This window comes from Carassius gibelio, chromosome A4, assembly GCF_023724105.1.
Source record: "Carassius gibelio isolate Cgi1373 ecotype wild population from Czech Republic chromosome A4, carGib1.2-hapl.c, whole genome shotgun sequence".
In the NCBI taxonomy this organism is placed as follows: domain Eukaryota; kingdom Metazoa; phylum Chordata; class Actinopteri; order Cypriniformes; family Cyprinidae; genus Carassius; species Carassius gibelio.
Window position 1 is genome coordinate 29,166,640 of NC_068374.1, and position 16,570 is coordinate 29,183,209.

General features: G+C 38.5%; 1 protein-coding gene across 1 annotated transcript in view; it reads right to left on the reverse strand.

Annotated features, from left to right (window-relative positions):
• Window positions 1-16,570, reverse strand: part of LOC127976268 (protein piccolo) — a 50,378-nt gene that overhangs the window by 4,159 nt on the left and 29,649 nt on the right. The window contains exons 8-24 of the mRNA XM_052580566.1: window positions 14,973-15,041; window positions 13,892-13,977; window positions 13,579-13,654; window positions 11,799-11,924; window positions 9,494-9,602; window positions 8,950-9,011; window positions 8,652-8,845; window positions 8,498-8,548; window positions 8,034-8,164; window positions 6,748-6,774; window positions 6,381-6,474; window positions 5,186-5,257; window positions 4,661-4,910; window positions 3,939-4,127; window positions 2,611-2,772; window positions 450-591; window positions 209-264 (exon numbers count right to left, since the gene is read on the reverse strand). Of these exons, the coding sequence (XP_052436526.1) occupies window positions 209-264; window positions 450-591; window positions 2,611-2,772; window positions 3,939-4,127; window positions 4,661-4,910; window positions 5,186-5,257; window positions 6,381-6,474; window positions 6,748-6,774; window positions 8,034-8,164; window positions 8,498-8,548; window positions 8,652-8,845; window positions 8,950-9,011; window positions 9,494-9,602; window positions 11,799-11,924; window positions 13,579-13,654; window positions 13,892-13,977; window positions 14,973-15,041 (1,896 nt within the window). The remainder of the gene's footprint in view (window positions 1-208; window positions 265-449; window positions 592-2,610; window positions 2,773-3,938; window positions 4,128-4,660; window positions 4,911-5,185; window positions 5,258-6,380; window positions 6,475-6,747; window positions 6,775-8,033; window positions 8,165-8,497; window positions 8,549-8,651; window positions 8,846-8,949; window positions 9,012-9,493; window positions 9,603-11,798; window positions 11,925-13,578; window positions 13,655-13,891; window positions 13,978-14,972; window positions 15,042-16,570) is intronic.

Here is a 16,570-nt window from a genome sequence, read left to right on the forward strand (position 1 = left end):
CCACAAACTTTTGAACCGTATAGATAAAAGTATGATCTAATGAAATTTTCATGATAATACATTTTATATATATAATAGAAAAGAAATTCAACTTCTTAGCTGCCACATTGTTCTCCCAAATACCCTGCTATTGACACATGCATGCAAAGTTTTTTTTTTTTTTTTTTTTTTAATCACAAAACCACACAACATCCCATGCAAACATTACCCTCCGTATCTCCATGAGCGGATTTCACAGCTTCAGTGCCGTTTGGAATCTTTCCACTGAATAATAAACAACATCAGGTCAGAGAACCCATGGAGTGCCAAGAAAATGGAGGGATTTGAATAAATACAAAATAAAAAAGCAGTCTAGATTCTACCAAATAAAACCATGAAATTGTAGAATATTTCAAACAAACTTTGACTGATTAGTAAATATTAAGGGAGTCATATGGTAAAGCACTCACAGTCTGGGGACCTGGAAGATAGCACTATCTACTGCATTGGTCCCGCCCTCTTCATCCAAAAGGCTAAAGGCACTGCCACTCAGACCGCTGTCCAATGAGGCTGCAGTAACAGGAGCATCACCAGATCTATGGCTGCGGGACGCTGTTTTTTGAAGTGGACTATGTGAGTTGCATGAGTCACAAACACTACTACTAGTTTGCAACTGGTAAATGTCAATCATAGGGGTATATATTCACATATCCACTCCCAACACACACACACACACACACACATACACAGATACTGTTGGCAACATTTAAAGAAAGCATGGCAGCACTTCATCAATGAAAGGAAATACCGCAGACAGAGATATGCTAAGCAGACATTAGATGACAGAAGCAAAAGCACAGACACAATAAATTAAACTGTTCATTAGTAAACTGTGTATTTGAGTTTTGTACAATAAGTAATTTCATTATGCTAATTCTTTTAGAATTTAGAAGCTTATTTTAATTGTGGTTGAGTACGATTAATCATATTTAAATAGTTTTTTTATGTTGATGCAGTGTTTGACTGAAAGTTATGGTGATGGTGTGACGTGGGATGCATGATTTTGGCATTTAATTCATGCACATAGTCTTATTTCAAACAGATTCAGCAACAGTAATGCTAAAAATAGGCAGCTAATAAGAATCTCTTGGTATGGTCAGGGGGTTGGCGCTCCCTCCTAGCGTTTGTCATAGTTTAACGCTACTGTTTTGTCCCCTGGTTTTAAGGAAGCATGTTGCTGGACTGTTGAAGCAGACTGAGACTCGCTGCATGAATTTCCTGTGAAGTGGCAGAAAGCAGATTCCAGTCGAAAGTGAGCATCACTAGGTCCCAATCACTTGAAAAACTGAGGACTTCGAAGGTCGCATGGCATTTGCACGTATTTGTAAGAGTAGCATCACTGCTACTCTATTGTGACTCTCCAAATTTCAGGCCTGTTCATACCAGCATGATTGTTGACATGAAAAATCAGCCTATATGCAATTTGAATGTTCAGACCAACCTGAAAAAAAAAAAACCTGCAAATGGCCTGAATGAAAATGCATTTTCCCTCTCTAGCAGTAGGTTACAGAAAAGCTTTTATATTAATATTCTAATGTTTGTTGTAGTATTTGATTAGAATGTTGATATTTGTCATAATTGCCTTTATGTGTTCATTGTTCAAAATGTTGCAATAAAAACACACAAAATCTGCACAACTGTACATTTCTGACACTCGCTTATCATGGAGAAAAAATGTAATCAGCATTTAAATGTTTTCAAACAGCTGTTATGATTAATTTTTAAGTTTTATTTTGACAAATTCATTCATCAACAATAGCAATTACAATAGTACAGAGAAAGAGTCTGTATTCTTTATCTGCTATTCATTGTCACTTAACAGAACTGCGTTTTTGTGAGTGCCACCAAGTTTTTGTTTTATGTAACAATAGCACCATGTGCCTCTGAGCACATGACCCAAAAATTCAACTCTTATTGGTTGGCCAGTTTTCTACTTAGTGTGATGGAAAAATGATTAGAATAACTCTCCATTAAAATAAATTCAGTCAAACTAATGGCAAGTCTATTCTGATCTGAACATGCATTAGATGTCAGTCATTCAAATTAAAATATTATTAATTGCACCCGATTTTTGCACCAAACCTTCATCTCAGTGAGAACAGGCCTTTTACTTTATAGCAAAAGTCATGCTAATGAATGCTAATGCAAAAAATCTCAGACATTGTCTTTTTGTGTATTTAATTAAAATGTATTTCAACTTGCATGTTGTTAAACTTCTACTTATGTAAATATGTAAAGAAATATTTAGTCGTGGGATGTTTGACACCACCTAAACAAATGGTAATGATGCAGCAACCAGGTTCACATTATCATAACTTCAAATTTACTTCCTTGATCATCTTCTGTAGCAGTTTTGTGTAAAAGGATCCAGTTGCTCACTTTCATTTGGACCCTTCGGATAGCATCCCCTTCCCTCAGTGCCCTTTGTGGGCACAAAAGCACCGTTTGCAGTTCAAACAGAGTGTCCTTAGCTAGTTCCGCTAGTTAAGATGTGCGTTAGTAACTCAACATCCTCTCGCTCTCTCTCTCTTGCTGTCATCGGCAATCATACGAGATGCAATCAACTCTCACCTCCGTCCGGCTGTGGCGTCTCATCAGACATGGCTTTCCTGAGGGTCAGGTGACGGCTGTCAGGGATCTCATTGGCCGGCGACTCGGACGGGGCTTTCTGAATGGTGAGCACACCAACTACGCTGTGCCTGTGGTGCCTCGGGTCGAGGCGGCCATTTTGGGCTGGGGCCATATATCAGTCATGGGGTGGGGTGCGAGAAGGAGGGGAGGTTTGGAGAGGGAAGAAGGGAGGCGAGATGGAGACTCAGAGTATGAACTTGTCACAAAATGGACACCACCAGCTTTAACTGTAGGTCATAGTCACATGCAGCCACAGTACGCTTACAGCGTCGACTGAGGTGCAGTGTAGGCCAGCTAGAGCCGCAGAGAGAGTGGAGGCAGGGTGGGATGGTGCTATAAGGAGCAGGTGGCCACATGCATGGACATCTCGGTAGAGTGGGGAAGCTGCTGAAAAGCCAGCCGTCTGGGACAGTAACCAACTCAATGGGACAAATAAAAGAGAAGTTCGAAGAAAGGTTGTCAGGGCTGTGGTGAAGGGTTCGAGGGGACAAAACATGTCGATATGTATGTGTGTGCTGATCAGGGATGGCCATTTGCTGTCTATCTTTAATTAAATGATAAATTGAGTAGGTTATTTCTAAAATAGCCTTAGTGGCAAGGTTTCAACATGTCCCTGTTGGGCAAAAGCACAAGTCTACCAACTAGGTGCCTGACATGTGCGGTCAGATCTCCTCACAGCGATTGACAGGTCTTGGTAATCTTAGTTAGCATCCTGTGAACGGCAGCAAAGTGCCTGACTAGGTCAGAAACTGTATTTATTTGTGAAGATATTTTAGGGTTGGACTCAGACTCACCGTCATAATATATTTAATCATTATTTTATGCATATGCTTATTGTGTGTTCCCTGGGAATCAAACACATGACCTTGGCTAACGCCGTGCTATCTGCGTTACAGGAACAGGAAGTTTAAAAGACGCAAATTTAAGGGTGCAGTGAAAGTATATTTCATTAATTCAAAATATAATAAACTTTAAATTTATCAACCAGTTTAGCTTTATGATTATTAAAATTGTTGGAAAAAGAATAATACTGTTCCTGTATCTTTGCAAACGTGATGCGTTCCCAACACACCGGTGAGAACACACAGGCGAAGTGGAAGTGAACTGACAGACTGTGACCACAGTGGGACCAGAGGAATTACAATGGGAGAAACCAGAAAACAACAGGGAAGGAGGGAAAAAACAAAAGAGGGCAGTGAAGAAGAACAGAAGGAGGAACAGATGAGTGAAGGCAGCCATGCTGTGGAGGTTTTATTTGCGTCGTTTACTTGGTTGGAGACGGGGCTGCTGGCCGGCAGCTTCCGCCGTTGCCGTGGCATCATCAAGGTGTGCCCGGGCTGTACCACTTTTGCCATGAGCACGGGGGCCTCCGTGGGGGCGAGCTTGGCCCTCGGAGAGGGACGGCTTCGACGTGCCAGGGCTACTGTGAGATTTTTCAATAGCAGGGACCTGCGTGTCTAAAACAACCAGAACCAGATTACCACAAGGGTGTTTCATTCCCTACTTTTGCCTATTTATTAATTTTAATTCTTCAAAAAGTCATACTTATTTTTATTCTACAGTTATTATGTTAGGTTATTTGAAATTGAGTCTCTATTTAGTCTGACACAACTAATGTGATACTGAAGGTCCAACTATTGTGCCCTAGTTAGCATCTAAGCAGGCTGCTTCCTGTCAGAGCGGCCCTGTCACATCCTGTGTGAGGCGGCTGGAGTGAAGCGCTGGTGAGCTCAGCGCTGTTGTGAACTGAACACACATATATGGAGAGCACGAAGCCAAAGCTAGGAAGCTTGAGAAATACAGGATGGAGATATCAAGTGAAAGCAACAATCAAGTGAAGATATCAAGTGAAAGCAAACAATAAAGACAGTGGAAGAGAGGACAGAAAGCATAGAAATGACAGCAATAGAAGGATGGAAAAGAGGAGGACGTCACGACTGGAAATGTGAAAGGAGAAGTGGCTGAAGTTCTATGCGACTTGCGGTCCTACCCTTGGCAGGGTCAGGGAAGATTCCGTGACTACGGCTTTTGATGACCGAGGATTTGGGTGAGTCCTCCTTGCTGTGACCAGAGGTTTTTGGGGAATGCTGGCTCCCGTGTCCTCCATGAGGTTTGGGAGAGTGCTGGCGGCCCTGTCCCGAGTGAGAACGCCGGTGATGCTCGCCCTCACTCTGCTCCTTCAGAGGCAGCCAGCGTGGGACGTTATCCAGTTGGGCCGTGTTAGACAGGTCAATTAGTACCTACAAAGCCCATGAATGTTATTGTTCACTGATTAAAAAAAAAAAAAAATCTAAATACTGAGAAAATAACCTTTGAATTTGTCCAAATTAATTCTTAACAATGCATATTACTAATCAACATGATCTTTACTTAATATCATAATGATTTTTGGTATAAAATAAAAATCTATAACATATATACACACACACACACACACACACTTCTGTATCGTTTAGCACACATTGGACCTGGTGTTTATTCTTTCAAAGTGTGTTTAAAGCTTTTAGCTTCTCACCTCTCCCAAGAAGTCATTGGCAGAGCTCTTGTCGTAGTCCCACACACTGACCTCCAGTGTCTTCTTTCTTAGCTAAACACACACCACACAAACACAGAGGATTCAATGCCAAGATGATTGAATTTGTGACTATCACCATACATTATTTTAATGTTGTCATTCTAAGTAACTTCAACTGAACTATTCCTTGAGAAGCTGTATTTCAAAACATACACTACCATTTAAAACTTCAAAAGAAACTTCAAAAAAATAAAAATAAATAAATAAAACAATTTATTCAAAAGGGACAGAGAAAATGTATTATCTTACAAATAATTATATTTCAAATTCTGTAGTTTTAAAATTTCTCTACATTTTTCCACAAAAATTAAGTAGAACAATTGTTAACCTTGATAATAATAATAAAAAATATTTTCTTGAGCACCAAATCAGCATATTACAATTATTTCTGAAGGATTGTGTGACACTGAAGACTAGAGTGATAATGCTGAAAATTCTGCTTAGCAATAAAGGAATAAATTACATTTTAAAATATATTAAAATGAGTTATTTTAAATTGTGATAATATTTCACAAAATTACTGTTTTGACTACATTTGTAATCAAATAAATACAGCCATGGCGAGTATAATAGACTTTGAGAGATTCTGAATCTCGGAATTTTGCTTCTGAAGTAAAATTATTTTCTTTCATACATTATACGTTATACTTTCACTGAAAAGTAAGTCAAAAATACTGAGTAAGAAAATTTCTATTTTCTGTTAAACCAGCAAACATCTCCAACACGATATGCAACATTAAGCATTACATCCAGATGGTTTTCAATACAAGCTTCACCTACCTGCATTCTGTCTTTCTCTCTCAATTACAAACCACTCGCCCCGCTTCAATAATCCAGTAAAAACATATCAATCACATCTGTCTGCAGCTGCCTCAGAGGGCACCACAGACTCAGGAAGCTCTTTGGTCTTAATTAGACTAAAGCACTCCTGGGAGACAACAGACTTTTCCCTGTTTGCACCAAAAGCCTGAGATTCTCTCTGAAGAGCTTTCAGATAATTAAAATCTCAAAACTGATCTGAAATGTTCAAACTTAAAAAAAGCATATTCCGATAAAGTGAAATCAGATTTTTCTTTTGGTTTTCTAGATATCTGCAACATGTACGTGTGCAAATGATTGCGAGGTTGTAGTTTACCTGTTCCAGGTGGATATTTTTGTAGATGACAGATTGGTTCCATTCTGGGTTCAGGCTCTTCTGAACGTGTTTGGACCTTCTTTTGTTTTCAGCACTGCAATTAGAAAACATACTACAAGAGGTCACCAGAAAATCAGTTTGGTACGACCTTAACGATAAAACACCTCACACTGATGGCAAATGGTTTGAACAATGGAGGACGTCTAGTATAGGCCCACTTGTGTTGCTGCAGCGACCATATACTTCTTTGAGAAAATGATCAAATGCGATGATATAAAGAGCAAAACACTACATCATTAAGCCATTCATGTCCAAGCTTGGCCAAGTCTTGTATAATGTGCTGGTACTGTAGGAAAGAATCACATACCTGGCATTCTGCACAACCATGACCTGACTGTGAAGATCCAGCATGCAGCAAAAACAGACAACAATCAGTGATGAGTGGGATACGGAAAATATGTATGTGTGTGTGTGTGTGTGTGTGTGTGTGTGTCTGTGTGTTTGTGTTTGCAGTAGCCCATGCATTCATGCTCATATGTGACCCTTGACCACAAAACCAGTCTTAAGTTGCTGGTATATATTTGTAGCAACAGCCCAAAATACAATGTATGGGTCAAAATTATTGATATTATTTTTAAGCCAAAATCATTAGGACATTAAGTAAAGATCATGTTCCATGAAGATATTTTGTAAATTTCCTACTGTATATATATCAAAACACAATTTTTGATTAGTAATATGCATAGCTATGAACTTCATTTGGAAAGCGTCTCAATGTTCAGATTTGTTTTTCACCCCCAGATTCTGGATTTTCAAATAGTTGGATCTTAGCGAAATATTGTCCTATCCTACCATACATCAATGGGACACTTATTTATACAGCTTTCAGATGATGTATAAATCTTAATATTTGTAGTCCAGGGTAACATATGGTGTAGAGAAATGGAGAGCTCCTGTTTCTGTAGGTTCAATCTAAGTACTGCATGATCAGATGAGAGGCAGAAATGATCCGAAGCACACATACACAAACATACAGACCAACCTACAAATATCAGTCAGCGCTATCATTTTTAACACAATCTAAACTGGTATTGATTTTCCTCTTTTGCTGACTCACTTAATGCACAAAATGTATGGAGAAGCACATACACACAGACACAAAATCATACACAATATGCATAATCCTTTCCAGGTCGTTCCCACAGACCTGGTGCTAATTACAGCTGGATAAGTGATTTTCTGTTTCGTTAAGTCAGGGAAAGTAGCAGCTGGGAATGAATAACAGCTCCGGGAGTCTTAATTTCCAGTGCCAAGGGTGAAACAGCTGGATTTATCTTGTTACAGTCAAGAATCCAGATATTAAATTATACCAGCATCTTATTTTTCACACTCTCTGTAGTCGTACATAGCTATTTTGTTAGGTAGCTTGAAAAGGAAGAGGCTTAACATGTAAAGTGACCAGCCACAGTTGGTTGTTCACAGTGAGGTGGAAACCTTGAGACACAATTCGGTTGCACTTTATTTTACAGTATGTGTACTAAGATGTACTTATAGTGTACTTACAGTGTATTTATCTAAGAAAGGTAATGGTAATACAAGGTAACTACACTGGGTAGGGTTAGGTTTAGGGGTAGGTTCACTACTTGTACTTACCCTCTACCCGGCAGCAAGTAAACTTTTACGAACGGATCCGAGTAGCCGTTATTGTCTCGAGGAGCCAGATTTCGTGCTTGAAGAACATGGACGATGAGATTTCCCAGCTGTTTGTCATAATTTATCTGAAGCTGCAAAATCAATGAAAGAAAGAAATAATTTTTTTTCTACTCTCCACTACTAAAAAGATAAATGAATATGGCATAAATACATTCTGTTGATTAATAAGCAGGGTTCTGACCAATTCATTCACTTTACATGATAGAGAATGCATTCATAATGAGCAATTTCTAGCTGAAGAAATATTTTAGAGCTGAGCATAACTAGAAGAGTTATATCAGCTATAGAAATTTCCAAATATGCAGGTCTGTAAAACACTATTTTAAAATTTCCTGACATTTCCAGGTTTTCCACGGCCTGAATAAGCTACTCTTATAGCTACGTTAATGAGAGCCAAAATCTACCTGGATCTCTCCTGACACTGGGAGGGACTGAGTTTTTGCAGCCTCAGAGGTCTAAGAAACAAAACATCAGCAGTAAGAAAAGACGCCGTTATGCATTTACCTCATTGTACACAAAAAGGCATCAAATAATTGCGTATGCATGGCATATGCATACCTTGCTGTGACGTTTCTTGCTGACAGAGGGTGAACCAGGTTGGCCAGGGCTAGGAACCGCACTGGAGCCAGTGGATGCTGAGGCTTTATCCAGTGCTGATACAGTGGAGGATGGCACCTGCTGCTGGGACACTTTCTGCAGCTCGGCAGCCAGCTGCTTAGGGTCCACACCTGGTGACCGTGGAGGTCTGTCTCCTGTAAATTTATAAATGCAAGTCAGAAGTTAGTGGTAAAGTCCCATTGAGGTTAATTAGGACATCATCATTTGATTGTCTTCTCCACTGACTGGAGGTTCTCACCTTTGGTCTGGTCTTGAAGGTCTAGGAGGGAGCTTTCAGAATCAGACAGCATATTTATGTCCCTGGAAATGACAAAAAGAAAAATCATGGTCAAAAGACAAAAAGTTCTGTGAATGGATCCTGTTTGCTCTCTTAAATTTACACTCATGGTTTTAATGTACTTTTTTTGTAACAAAATTACTTTTTTCGCTCTCAAATGGCTTAACTTTTTGATTGAAGTCACAAGTCCTTTTTACATTTCCCCTCTAACCCCTTTTTTCATAAAGAAATATGTAATCCCAATCTTTCATGATTTATTCCTGCCCTACATTACTTCTTATTAAATATCATGTTTCATTAAGAAATACATCAGAATGCAGAATACAAAATGAGTTAGGAACTGTGTTTTATTTTTACTTCTAAGACAATAACTAAGCACTAATCTTTCCAAACAAGTACTACTCGTTTCTCAAGCTGTACAACTTTCTTAGTAGATAGAAAGTGAAAGTTAAAATGACTTAAAACACATTTAAATGGTAAGTTGCTATGCAAATCTGGCACTCACAGTCTGACACATATCTCCGCCTCTCCAACCTGGTGACCAACCAGACCCTGCACCTCCTCGTACGTCTTACTAGTCAAGGAAATGCTGTTCCACTCCAGAACTTGCATTCCTATGCAAACACACCCACACAGACAGACATAAAATCAACCACTGGATACATTTTAGTCTTCACAATCTGGAAGCTCAAACAGGCTGTGAAAAGCATTGCAACACCAAACATGATGTCTTTCAATTAAATGATGCATGCTGTAGAATCCCTGTGAGAGAGTAGAGGGAAACACGTGCAGCAGAGTTCACTCCAAGTCACAGCAAACTGAAACCATTTTGTTGGTGCACCTTCACAGATGAAAACGTGTCTTCAGGTAGGCCAGGTAGGCCCGCTTTGGACGTTTCGAGGCTCCCACATTACGGTGGATGCTTGGGGTCCCTGGAGGTGAATGTGTACGCATGTCATGTACTATAAATATACACACTCACAGATTATATAGTTTAATGTGAGAAACTGAACTGCCGTTCACATTACTCCACTGCTTAACACCAGCTTGTTCTACTAAGTGAAAAAGATACACGAGTCACATGGCTGTTGTAACCATGAAGACTGCATGCATAATCACACTTATAGCAAGTATAAACATTTGACATTTAACCCTTGAGAAGCCTCAGCTGCTGCTGGGACAATATGTAGGAACGATGAAATGAGACCAGATCAAAAGAAAAGAGAGGGGGCAAGAGATGAGATGAGAAGAGACGAGATGAGATGAGAAAAGAGAAGAGAAGGGACAAGATAGAAAGAGATAAGACAAGTTGAGAAGAGAGATGTTGATACCAGAAGAGACAAAGCAAGATGAGATGAGACAAAAGTAGATATGAGAAAAGATCAATATAGAAGAGAAGGAACAAGATGTAATGAGAAAAGATGCTGAGAAAGGTTGAGAGACACGTCAAGAAAAGGGTAAAGAAGAGATCAGATAAGATTCAATGAAAGTAGATATAAGAAAAAGATCAGAAGAAAAGAGTCAAGACAAGATGAGAAAGAAAGACGAGAAGAGATGAGACAAGATGAGAAAAGATGGGAATATGAGAAACAAACTGACAAGAAGAGTAGACGTGAGAATAAGAGTAGATGAGAAGTCCCAGCTGAAAGAGTAGACATGGGAAGATGTGAAGAGAAAAGATGAGACTATATACAGTAAGATGAAATGAGACAAGATGAGAATAGAAGAGACCACACAGTAAGTGACAAGATGAGGTGAGACAGGATAAACGAGATGAATGACACAAAAGAAGAGAAGAGAAGAGTATGCAGCTAAGAAATCAGATGTCTAAATACAAAGTGATATTTGATAGAGAGTGTGAGAGGAGGAGGAGGAGGAGGAGGAGGAGGAAGACGGATGTGAAGCGTCAGTCCCAGTCAAAGCCAAGAATGTTCTCTCACAAAGCCCAGCCGTTGTATATAGCCTCATAAATAAGCCGGTGCACAGACAGTTTCACTCCCTCCAGCTTCACTTTCCTCTTGCCGTCTATGCCAACCCTTGTTAATTATGACCGAGAGAAAACAGCACAAAAGTGGGAGCCAAAGGAGAGCTAATATACAACACTTTGTGCTCACTCTCACCACTGCTGAAAAAGAGAGTGTTAATGTCTCCGTCACAACTAGATTCAATAGAGCTTGTAAAATTCAGCTTCATCATAATGGCTCATAGTCCGTCAAGACAGTCCAAAGCAGTCATCCAATTTAGATCTCATTTTGGGTTTTATTCCAAAAGTCTGTTAAGATTCTTCCAAGTCAACAAGAAACTCTAGCCGTCAGCCATCGATGGACGAATCTGTCACAATGAGGTCAATGTTGATTTTATAAAGCGCACATTTACATAACGGCATTGCAACACAGTGTTAAAGCAGTAAAACCTCAAACTCTTTTCAGCTGAACTCACCAGACACATTTCAGTCAAAGTTTTGATATAAATGTAACCTTCAACTCTCATTTGATGTGCCCAACAGCTACACCGCCGATGTACAACGCAGAGGAAACACAATCATCAACCTGAAACTTCATTTTCTGCTTCTCTATCAAGAATGAGTCACGAATGAGTCTGGAGGTGAAGAATTGCGTGGATTAGCATCATTTGTTTTTCCTGTCTCCTACTCTGAAATATCATGTCACTTTGTGCCCCTTAATGTTAACAGATGTGCTTCTCTCCCGCTCTAAGAGACAGTGAACATCAAAACACCTCTTCAGCTTAAACAAAACAGAGAACTCACTGACGGGTTTAAAAGTGTAACCATCTTTCATTGAGGTGCCTACCTTCAACAATCTTCCCCGTATGTTCCGCAGCTCCTCCAGGTAATACTTTGGCAACATACGCACCAATGTCCCCATTGCTGTCCGGGACCTCTTTTCCTCCAACCACACGGATGCCCAGTCCATTTCCTGTGAGAAAAGAGTATTGCATACACATAATGTGGTCCAAAACCGCACTAGATGGTAACAAGCCTAGAAGACTGTCTCGTTTTTATTTTATTTTTCTATCAGTGAATTTCCATTTGTTTCTTTGGAATTAACAGAATAAAATAGTTGTTTTTTAGTGTACATGTTTAGGAGAGACCAGGGCTATTTGCCACAAGGGCTAGTAACTAAGATTTTAAAGTCAGAAATCCAATTGCTTATGCATATTGTTTTCAAGTACCCACCATATTTTGAAAACCATTTAATATTACACTCTTATAAATATATTTCAAATGGCATTTTCTCAGAGAAGCCATAGAAGAACTATTTTGGGATCCCCCAAGAACCTTAATGTTCTTGAAAACGTCTTAATGTGAAGAACATATATGAAGAACCTTTTTCCACTGTAAAGCACATTTTGTGCAATGAATGTTAAAGAAAGATCATCGAACCACGGATTTCAATACAGTACTTTTTTAAAAGAGTGTAGAATACTATTGTGAACCCAACTGAACAAAAATGCCAATACAATCACATTTTACTTAGCTATTGGGTAAAAATAAAGGTCAATAAAACCACACAAGAATCAACTCAAGCTAGATTTTTTAACTGAACTGTTGCCAGACCTTGGATATTTTTGATATTTTTGTATGCTACCTAAATTTTTGTATTGTTTAACGTTTTACATTTTGCTGACAAATCTATAATAGGCTTATTAGCAGGTCATAAGTGTGTTCAACAAACTGTATATTTTTGTATATAATGCTCAAGCTTTTTAGTCAAGGTATTAACCTGAAACAAAAACTGATTAAAAAAAATAAAATAAAACGACCATGAGAATATTCACTGGCGCAAATGTGTGAAAAAAAAGTGCCTCTATAATCAACACAGAAATGTAAATGGCGTTTTAGATTCCCTTAAAACTGTTACTATGACCATGACCGTCCGAAGACACACAGTACATGCTGTAATTCAGAATCATGGTACACACAGACCCTTCCTTTACCTTAAATACAGTGCAACAAATCCACCAGTCACAGCACAGGGCATTCACTATAGCCTTATTTATTTAAGGCACTGGTTTATTCATCAGTTTCTAAATACAAGGATAATCCAATTTGTGAATTACACACCATTTTGAGCTTTGAAGACTGATTAAACTGGAGAAATGCCAATCTGCCACATTGCTGAGTAATGTCTGCCCCGTAACAATGCTTATAAGAACACTGATACAGGAGATCGAGGGGAATCAACCACACCTACAAGTGTGTGACATACCAAAGCATGAGAAGAGGCTAGACTGCTGATGTGCTTTGGCCCAGCGGTTTTGTGTCTGTTGACATTTTTTGTGCAATGATGTGGTAAAACGGAGTGCCACAAGAGGAGGCTAAAGGGAAACTAGAGTTGAGCTAATGTGTTGTTTAGTAGTAGGTATAAAATAAAACTGTGCCAATGCTGTCTCAGCATGGTGAAACTAATGTTTGCATGACATAAGCCTCGGGCATCTCTCCATGATGGTCTGGTAAGCGAACAGATCCTCTTTTATCAGGCGCAGCTATCTTAAACATCTGTCTACATTGTTGGAGCATGTCAGGAAGCCAAGCAGCACAGCACTGAGTATTAGAAAGGTTGCGCTTACCTGATACACTACGATCTTTGGGATCCCTCTGTAATTTTAATCTGGCATAAGGAAACGGGTAGTGTGCTGGCTTTCCCTAAAGGGACATTGAATTAGCAGAATCAGACTTCATTTTCTTAACACTTTTACACACAATTATATGTTATGTGGAAAACTGTGATATTAATTTTTACAGTGAATCTAAATACGGTTGTTGTTTTTTTCTCATGACCGGGTTTCTAGAAAGGTCTCATTTGTTAGGTTTCTTGCGGTGAATATTCTCTGCTCCTCCCTAATCGTGATGAAATGCTAATGCAAAAACCATCTGTGTTACCTGTCTTCTATCCCCTTGTCCGTTCTCTGGGCGTCCATCTCGTGGTTTATCAAACCAGTCAGTTTCCTCCCGTCGCAGGTGATACGCTTCAGAAAAACAGATGGAAATTAAAACATTAGTCTTGCTTGTCGGTCTGTTAAAACAAACCTCTAAAGATCCTTTGGTAATATCAGGTCCTAGAGACAGCTAAGGTACATGCAGTCTCAAATTCAAACAATATAGAGCCATCTGGGACAGAAAAGGAAATGGTTATATAAAGTAGAGCAGTTATTTTTGCATGCAAACCTAAAACTAAAACAAACCCTGAGGATACAAGTTGTAAGATTGTATTTCTTTTTTCTATATATAATTCTCCATAAGAATTTGTTAAAATATTTGGGGCAAGTCTTTTTGCTACTGTTCCTTCCCTTAAAAATCAGATGTTTTCATAAAACATGGGTTACTGACAGACAGAGATATAAGAAATATTTTGGCATAGTATCTTCTATTGGTGTTGGTATGGGTCTTTCAGCTACAATGTGCAAAAGGAGCGTGTTATAGGGTTTTACATTCAAAGGTATTTTAGATGTCAAGATTTTGTCATGGACAAGTGGATAACATTTAACAGAAGACAATTTTATTGTTTACAGACTTGACATTCAGATGTAAAATGATATGATAGATGTAGATCCTGTTACATGCTCAAACACTCACTAACATGGAGCACTATTATTGTGTATAGCTTCATAAGCATTACCATTTTTTATCAGGAAGTCATTACTTTAAATAGATTTTGATATGGAAAGCTATTACTAGTGTTATATGAATGTTTTTTGTTAGCCAAACTGGTAAAATTTGCAGTAGCTTAAACTGAGAAAATGAACGTTATTTTTAGAGAGAAAGGAGTGTGACATTCCAATTTAATTACAGATGCAATAGCACAGCATTACATTAGTATGCAAATTCATCATACTTCCTGCAACATGTTATGGAGATTAATTTGCAGTCGATTTGGTTGGGTGACTGTCAGGTGGGTGGTCATGGTAGAAGGGGTGTGGGGGAGATGGAAGATGTGCAGGAGTCTAAGGTGGTTATACTCTACCGTTTGTGACATTCTCATGTGAGTTTCCTGGATCGTCTCTGCTCAAACCCACCAGGGATTCACTTAGTGCTGTAACCAAGGCAAATGCATTTACTTCCAGAGGGCACATATGATGAACACATCATATGCTGTTAAGTGTATGAGTCAATTACTTTTCAGATAAATGAAAAAAAAAAAGTATATTTTGGTAAAAATGTGTATTTTGGGTTTGAGCTTGGCATTCTGTGGTTGTGATTCTTTAGCTCTATAAGGTGTAACAATTACAATATTCATGTTTTTATATTGTACAATGAAGTTAAAGTAATTTCATGCATTTCATAGATAGCGAATGGAAGAGGCATGCAATGCATATCAACTACTGTTTTGATCTCATCAATCTTAAAAATATAGTTTAAATGGTTTAATTAAACACACAGCTGAGAAATAGCATAGACCTTTCTATTTGAAGGCATTTATTAGTTCTCAAGTGAAAAAGATAGCAGATTTCTTGAACATGCAAGAAAGTGAAGAGTTTATTAAAAACCAAACAGGAAGAAACAAGCACATCACTTGTCCTATTTATTATAGGAACATCAAACATGCAAACACAGACTGGCATGGTAATATTTACTCTGGTACATGCTAGCAACATGCATGAAGAGTATCATCTATAACTGAAAGAAGTTTGCATGGGCTATGAAATTTTTTATATAGTATGTATGCTATAACATTTTCTGTATGTAAGGAAACTGAAACTTCTTTTAACAAAATTGTAACATTTCTACCCAACCTTATATATAAAAAACATTTCATTAATACAGTTTGTTGTTATAGGTTTTACATATAATTCAACATATTTATAAAGCAATACAAAATAATTAAATTAAGAGATAATCTGTGTAATTATACTATGACTCTTTTGCTATAAGGCACTTTATAGTTAACTAAATAACTAAAAGATAACGTGCAGCTCTATTGTTTACAAGCAGCTTAACTAAAAACTAAAAATGGGTTATAAGACTATTCTTATGTTAATTACAGTAGAGATTTATAATATGTCCTTTCATTGTTAGTGTAAGTTTTTATCAGTACAGCACAGTATTAGTACAGTAAATTAAAAAAAAAGTAAAAAAATACAAAGACTGAAAGCATGCACTATAAGGGGTCGTTAACATATCGTGCCTAAAAATGCATGGAAAACGCTAGGCGCGCCGTTTTCTCCTTCTTTCCAAAGCGCTCGGGCAGTTACGCCCCTGAGCCATCTGCCTTTGCTAAGCAACCATGAAGTGCTCTCTCCATGAAGATGCGGAAATCATCTTAGCTGAGCTTTCAACGTTGTTATGGGAAAGAATGAAGCTGATTGGTTAGTTCTTGTCACATGACCCACTGTGCGCGTCGCACCGCGTGCGTGTCCCGACCACGTCGCTTCCATTATGAGCGCGCATATTGCGCGCTTTAATAATAAAATCTTCCTTATCATCAGGAAGAAGGAGGCGGGAACCGGCGCACAATCCAAAATGACACTTTAATAGTTCAAAATAAACACAAAACAGCGCACCAGCCCCTCACGGACGACTGGTGCGCTCAAATAAAAACCAAAACATAAAATAAGGCCCAGG